Source organism: Berghia stephanieae, chromosome 1, assembly GCF_034508935.2.
Source record: "Berghia stephanieae isolate SIO BIC M18660-M18661 chromosome 1, UCSD_Bste_1.3, whole genome shotgun sequence".
Classification (NCBI taxonomy): domain Eukaryota; kingdom Metazoa; phylum Mollusca; class Gastropoda; order Nudibranchia; family Aeolidiidae; genus Berghia; species Berghia stephanieae.
This window is the reverse complement of record NC_088360.1, coordinates 60,451,585-60,459,681: the sequence shown is the minus strand read 5'-3', so window position 1 is coordinate 60,459,681 and position 8,097 is coordinate 60,451,585. Positions and strand designations below refer to the sequence as shown.

The window sequence follows — 8,097 nt, the reverse complement described above, 5'->3', positions numbered from 1 at the left end:
AATACACTCAAATGCTTACAAAACACGATGTTTGTTTTGTTTTTAAGCGATTTACGGCGCTTCCAACACATTAAGATCATATCAGCGCCAGTAAAAAGGAAGACAATGGGAAAGTAAAAAGTTGTAGAATTACAATTAAAGCACCTAAAAAAAGGGAAGACAAAAGGGAAATTTTGTTCAAATAGGAAACAGATGTTGATTCCAAGAACACACGATCAAAGTATATACATATTAGTTTGAGATCACCTAAAAGTCTCACCCTGACACATGCACAGGTCCCTACACTAAGAGGAATACACTCAAATGTTTACAAATCATAATATATGTATACGAAACATAATACAGTGCATAACAGAGAGATGATTTACAAGGGAAAAAAATATATCAATTCCCAAAACTAACTATACATTTGACTGTTTCCCTCTCAGCCAGGACAAAACCAAGTTATCTCATTCCAAGACAAAGGCAGAAAGCAAGTTGGAAAACAAATATAGTGGGATAGAAGGCACAGTAAGTGTCTCCCTCAGGAACCCCACCCAGAAACACGATGTTCAAGACATCCACAAAACAAGTAGAAATAGAAAAGCTTTATCCGTCAAATTGAGCTGTTTCCCAATTATCTCCCTGTCTCCTGACACTGACAGAAGGAAAATACACAAAATTGAAATAACGCAAAACTTTGTAACAAATCAGTTCCAGTGTTAGGTTTATTCAAATGACCAAAAAAAATTTTTTTTAGTTAAGATAATGAAGTGTTTTCTTATTCCTAACATATTTTTAAACTATTGAAATCTCTATAAAAGAAAAAAAATTGAACGACAAAAATCATTATGTATAACTTTAAAAATTGGTTTCAAAAGTTGATTTATAAACATGAATGAATAGCGAGTCAAATTATTTGAAGTTAACAATGTCTAATAATACGTGCGCGCGCGCGCGCGAGAGAGAGAGAGAGAGAGAGAGAGAGAGAGAGAGAGAGAGAGAGAGAGAGAGAGAGAGAGAGAGAGAGAGAGAGAGAGAGAGAGAGAGAGAGAGAGAGAGATTCTATGTGTATCTATCAAGTGAATTTGTCAAAATGAAAAATAATTGGGACTTTATACTATTGGGTATTCTTCAAAATGGACGTGATGAATAAAGTATCAATAACAAGAGTTGTGTGTTATAGGTATAAAATAATCCAGGGGATTCCACCGACAATCAACAACAGATATTTACATTCTACTGAATATCCCATGCATTTTTGGTGAGCTCCTCATAATATGCCTCATATTATATACCCTACATTAGCAAAGTCAGTTTCGCAACTTTGGTCTGTGGTAAATCACATGTTTTACTTCTTATTATTATCATAAATCATGACTGTGATGGCAATCGGGGAATTCGGGGCCTAATTTTTTTTTAAAAAGACGAAACAAAAAATTATGAAAATTCACTAGGATTTTTCACAAATGCATATTTCGTGTCTGGCCAAATGTAAATGAATTTAAATTAAGCGAGGATATGCCGATAGCCATTTCAACACAGCATAGATTACCAAATACGTGCATCTATGAAATTCAAAGAGTAAACATGTGTGGTCATAGTATAGGGAATCCATACAAATCAATGGAGTCATGAAACTGGTGATGCGTCTTAATAAAATGAAAATGCCGAACTGGTCAGGAAATATAAAATAAACATAACTTGAGCATTTATATTAGTGCACTATCCACTAAACATGCTCACATCGCTGTTTAGCTCATCCTATGATGATAAATTATGTAGTACCATGGATGCAAGCAGGATAAGCCAATAAATTCAAAAATCCTGAAACAGATTTTGAAATGTGTCCTACTGCCTCAAAATGGTAGTAAGTTTGGGTTATCTAGATGCCGAGAATAAATCCAATCCATTTCAAACACCTGGAAATCTTGTAGCCATGTATTAAGAGGATAAATGCATCCCTAAAACAAGATGCAATAAATGAATATTGCCAGAACATAAACCCTGTGATTTATATAAATTGGGAGTTTTAATTACAATTGGATTCAATCACAAATTCAATCTTTTGACATAAAGAGGCTTTTACTATTAGTAAAAACAATGGTCCGCAGAAGACTTGAGCTATACTTTGCGGTTAAGTGAAATAACTATACTATTTAATAACAAATAAAGATCACTCATTTTTAATAGAATATGATGTTGTAAACGATTACATCAAAGCTTTCAATTTTTCAGCAGTACTCATGTAAGGTCCCCATGACATGGCAAGGCAAAACTAACATGACCAAATACAGTGGTTTCAAAGCTTTCTGCCAAAATCTTAAGTGGTCAAAAATTAGGAAGCAAAAATAACCATACACGCAAAATTCTCCGTACTGAATCAATATTTCAGCAATTGAGCTCTTTTAGGGGGGGGGGGGGGGGGGGGGGGGAGCGACACAAAAGGGTCATTTTTTAATTTTATTTTGAAACATCTTAAACTTAAACGTCAATGCACAGTCATAATGTATATATGTTTGGGAAGGACGATTGCTATGGAAACAACTTTTAAAATTAAAAGCCTACGGCTTTTTTGTTTATCAACCGACTGCCATCATATTTTGGCCACATTTAGACAAAAGGAAAACAAAGAGGCTCTAGAAGCCAATTTTTTAATTTGAAACTTTAAAAATTAAGGTCAAAGTTATTACTTGATTACATCCCTTGAAAAAAGTTACATAATTGCAAATTATTCATAAAATATGATTTTAATCAAAACATAGGGCTTCTAGAGGACCTGCGTATTTGTATATAACACTCATTTTTAGAAAGTTCATTGAGGGAGGAGTTAGGTTTTTAGTGACGAAAATTGTAGTTTTGAGAAAAACGCATTTAAAAGTAAAAGTAAACTACATTAGGGAAAAACTCTCCTCATGCAGACTTCAATGATTGGATTGTGACCACATAACATAATTAAGAACAAAGTGATTGGTTGTTGAAGAGAGAGGCTAATTTTTATTTTCATTGATATATTTTTGTCTTTAATTAGTTTCTCGTGCTAATCTTTAAGCAGACCAATGGTGACAGGACAACATCCCACCAAAATCTAATTTTAGCGAACCGGGTCATATTTAATCATTTTTAATGTCGCCCCCCAATGCTAATTCATTAACATATTTTCTTACATTTAAAAAAACCTGTTCAGATCATACATTTTAATAAATTTTTCTTTATACCTCTATAAGTTCTAAAAAAGTGGAGAAAAAAAACATTAATTCTTTGTATTTCACAAAAATGGTGATTGGTAGGTGCTCCACAAAAATTGTCTGAAATTAATTTCATTTCTTTATTCTAATATAAAAAATGCAAGTATTTACTTTACGAAAGCTCAACCATCTTCAACTGGCATTACTGGATCATTCTAATTCTTAACATCATCATCGTACCCTCTCACTATTTCAAGAATTTGAGTTTTTATTTAGGAGGTGAGGGATGTAGTGATGTTAATAAAGTTTGGACAGCAAGCTGATGACACAAATGAAGCAGGCCTGCCACAGGCAATGAAACATTTTGTAAATGCATTTTAAAATCCAAATTGGAAGGGAAAAGTTTGTATCAAAACAAAATACAAGTAAATATGAAATATCTTAAAGTGATTTAGAATTGATGAAGCACAGTTCAATTTGGTTACTTATCAATTTCGGAGTAGATATATATCAATTTTTACCACTCCTAAAAATTTGGTTTAAAAATCCAAATCTGAAGAAAATAAAATCTGTATTTGGCCAACTCTGGGCATGAACTAATGGAAGTCTCAGGCAAACCACAGCAAAATAGGATTTATCTAATTAATTAGTCAAACTGTTTATAAGCAGTTAATGAGAAATGAAATTCCATAGAATCTAAAAATTCTCAGAGCAACCATAAAAAGAATGTTTCTGAGTAATTGTATCCAGATTTTTCAACAACATGATGACTAGAGGTTCAGTATAAATATAAGAGTAAAACATGGCTTTTTTTATTAACACTGTATATTAGCGAAAAGTGAATTGGATAATATGTCCAATGGGACAGCGTGGCTCAGCGGTACAGTCTTTGCTTCATATCCAAAAGATACAGAGTTTGATCAATCGCTGCGCTGTGTGGCCTTGAGCAAGTCACCTCGCCCTAGCTCACTTTGTGGCGCTGCAATGCCTTCCCTTGGAATAGACCCTAAGAAAATGAATAAAGGGAATTTTATTTGTATTTATTTATTTTATTAATCACAAGTTACACTACATGGAACGCAACACTTTTTTCGATGTTTGCCCATTTTCATCAACAGATAACTGCATGTGGATCAAGTATGCACTATCATGAATGGAATGCTCTTTTATTAAGTGATCTTTTGCTGTCCAGAATGATGATGAATACCAGCCACATGCAGCACATTCGTAGACAAAAGTACAATTGGATTTATGACATTTGGCATGGGTTTCTAGATCAGCTCGAGATAAGGATGTAAACTCACAATCTGATTCTTCACAAACATAAATTCGGGATGTTTGTTTTTCCTTCTTAGCTTCCACATCTCTAAGAACAAGCAACTGACCAGAATGCTCCGCAGCGTAATGGTGTTTCATTCCAGAAAGAGTAGTATGCGAGTAATGTTCTGTACAATATAAGCATTCATACCTTCCTTCATCAACTCTTGTGGATAATGCTTTATGGAGTGAGCTCGTATTTTGCATTGTTTCAAATAATTCAGATTCACTCAAAGGTTTTAACAAGACTTTGCAATCAGGAATGTTTTCAGCCTCTAGAGGGACATGAAGAACAGAAGATGAGAAGGACAACAATTTTCTGATACTGCAACCCTGATATGAATTGGGATCCTTGTTAATGTTACAGGAGTTCAATGACATGGATGGATGGGTAGACCTATGAGATGTAAGATCATCATAAGCACTGAACAACTTATTGCACGATGAAAATGGACAAACATAGAAAGAGCTCTTCTTTTTCCAATATTTGAATTTCAGATTGCTCACAATAGGCAGTTCTACAGGATGTTTATTGGCAAGATGAGACTTAACTATCCTTAGAGGACTTGCTCCAAGACTATGACAATAATAACAATCATAGCAAGCATTTCTTGAAGGTAACAATAAAGGGTGTGACTTGTCAGAGACATCTTCAGGCTTTGCAAATGTCATTTTTTTACCCACAGAATATTGATCAGAATCCTCTTTATCTTCCACTTCATCATCCAAGACTGGCTTCATCTTTGTCAAGGCCTTGACAGCAGCAGACCGAGCTGGAACACAAGAAAGAAGCAATTTTTCTTCAGGTCTCTCAACGAATCCTCGCAAAGATGTTTCAATAGCAGAACTTCTAGCCTCAACAAAATTGTGTTTATACTCAGAGTTTCCAATACTGATGGTCTCTCGATCACTTTCTGGGTTGCAGACACTGCTAAAATCACTTTCTGAATCACTAGATGAATCAATAAGTTCTTCTTCCAACTTCTTTGAAAACTGTTCACTTTTATCAATGGACGAGTCTTCCAATTCAGTAATATCGGTATTACTTAACTCTGATTCATTTTGAATGATTTCATCATTATCAGTCATACTAGAAACTGTTGTAGCACCATCAACTATTCTAAATGTGAGTTTCAATGAGGAAGACAAATTGGATTTCTTATCATTATCAAAATTTTTATCTTCCAAATCAGCACCACTGACTTCTTTAGTATCATTAATACTAATATTATTCTCTAATTCTTGATCATTTAAACTATCATCACTCTCACATGGTGATGACATATTCAAAGCTTCAAACTTTGAAAAAGAACCTATTGCGTCATCATGTTTGGAATTTTTCTCATTAACTGCCTCAGTCAACTCTTCTTCATGATATACATCTGGATAATTTTCATGGGGTTTCTCACCACCAATGTCATGGGGACCCTCTTCACTAATACAATCCTCACCGACTAAAGTATATTTTCCACAACTTTTTAAATCATTTAAATCACTTGCAATATCTTGCATCCCAGAAAATGAATTTGGAAGATTACTCTCTGCCTTATACGTCTTGTCTTTGTTCGATACAATCACATCAGGTGGTTGACCAGAGTCATACACAGGGCCCTCTCTAAGCCTGAGGGGAAAAAAAAGTTATATCAAAATTATCAATAGCAACAAGCAAACTTATTTGAATTGACAATGGTTTTGAGGTTCTTACACTTACAGTGCTGCCAACCCTTGTCCATGGCATTGTGTACAAAGATTAATGTGTATCAAGAGTGGTGATGATGTTGATGATGGGCAATTAAACCATTATAGGAATCATAAAATTAATGAATGAAGTTACCTTTTATAGACGACAAATAGCATTGACTTCCAGAATCGATTAACAAATCCCACATGACCCAGTCAGAAAATATTTTATTGATCTCTCAACATGAACTATATAAATTTTTTTACTTTAACGTTTGAATTAACGTGTGTACAAGCATACAATGAACATGATTGAGTAAGAATACATATTTTTGATCCCCGTAAAGTTGGCAGCACATAAAACTTTTGAAACTGGAACACAATACCTGTTTTGAAATGAATTCTTAGACGAATTTAACATCAACAAAAAATGATGTCCCATGAACAACTATTATGAATCCTCTGCATAAAATTACTTCTATCTTTATTAATCATTTAATATTGAATTTTAAAATGTCATCAAGTGTTAATTGACTACCAAGATAGCCTGTGTAATCTGGATAAAAAGATGGGAGAAATGAAAACAAGGAGTAAAGGGATCTTAAGAAAAGAATCTCCAACATAGCATTTCTACTACAGTTAGATTACCAAATTAGACAATCACTTGTGCGAGCAACACAAAATTGAAATCTATATAAACCATAACTAGTCATTATGAGCTAATAATATGGTGTTAACACAATAATACTAAGAAAAGCAGAGAAAAAAACTTATCTCTGATAGAGCAGGGTAAAAAATTGGACCTTTGAGAAAGAAATACTCATAATTCCATTTTCTTAACCCACTTACGAGAGGAATTTTTAAAAATAACAAAGAAACCAACAAACAATATTCAATATAATAGGTACTAATATTCTATGAAATAGCTAGGGGAGAAAAAAGTTTAACACACACACACACACAAACATGTATACAGTCCACCACGGTTTCCTCTCCTCAAACTCCCCGGGACATGCAAAAGTGTAAAAGAAAACTGTAGTTTGAGGTAACCATACATTGCCATGACGTTTGATATATATATTTGATTCTTCTTTTCTACTTTTCCCACACTACCAACTATGTAAAAAAAACCAATTAAAGCACCTAAACTAAACTCTACTACGGCAACATGCAAGTCATGCAAACAGAGGGAGGAAGAACAAACATTAAATAACACAGCACATTGATTTACAAAGCTTTAACATTCAGTTAAATTCATTGACCGTAGGACAGCTGGTAATGCAACACTATACTATTGGTACCATGGTGAGGTCTTATAATCATGATGACTAGAGTGAAGACAGACTACAGTGAAACTAAAATTTTAAAATATCCTCAATAATTTCAACAATTCAACTACTTGAAAAATGCAGCTCAAGTGATTTCCAAGATATTTATCTATTATACATTCAAATATAAGAGGACACTGTCAATCAAGGACCTCCCTTTCAAAAAGATACTTCAAAAGAATATTTGGAAAGCTGGCAGTTCCATTTGATGGATACAACTTTCTAATGTTTTATACCATAAAATCTCTAGCAAAAAGCAAGCTTGAACAAGAAAGAAAATTTATTCTCACATTATCATAAAACCAAACAAAATATTCAAAATCAAATGGACTCAATGAATAAAAGTACAAAGAAAGAACCAATGAAGTATTTTCATGGGAAAAAAAAATATGAATTGAAAAAAAAAAAAAAAGAAAAATCTATTTCCGCCAAAAATGCACGACTTCTATCCCTATTTTAATGAATTGCCAATTTCTGTCAGATTCGTCACATCCTTTTTTTTTTCAATAACATTACAGCCATTTTCATCAATAAAATTTGGTTAATAATTTCGAATATGGAGTTTGTTTTGTCTTTTAAAGTGAATCTGGCCAAATGTTTTTTTA

General features: G+C 33.4%; 1 protein-coding gene across 3 annotated transcripts in view; it reads right to left on the bottom strand.

Annotated features, from left to right (window-relative positions):
• Nucleotides 1-689: 689 nt before the first annotated feature.
• LOC144978704 (uncharacterized) overlaps nucleotides 690-8,097 on the bottom strand; it is a 32,936-nt gene continuing 25,528 nt past the window's right edge. For all 3 annotated transcript variants that reach the window (XM_078925125.1, XM_078925133.1, XM_078925141.1), the window contains one exon: nucleotides 690-6,105. In XM_078925125.1, the coding sequence (XP_078781251.1) occupies nucleotides 4,236-6,105 (1,870 nt within the window). In that variant the 3' untranslated portion in view covers nucleotides 690-4,235. The remainder of the gene's footprint in view (nucleotides 6,106-8,097) is intronic.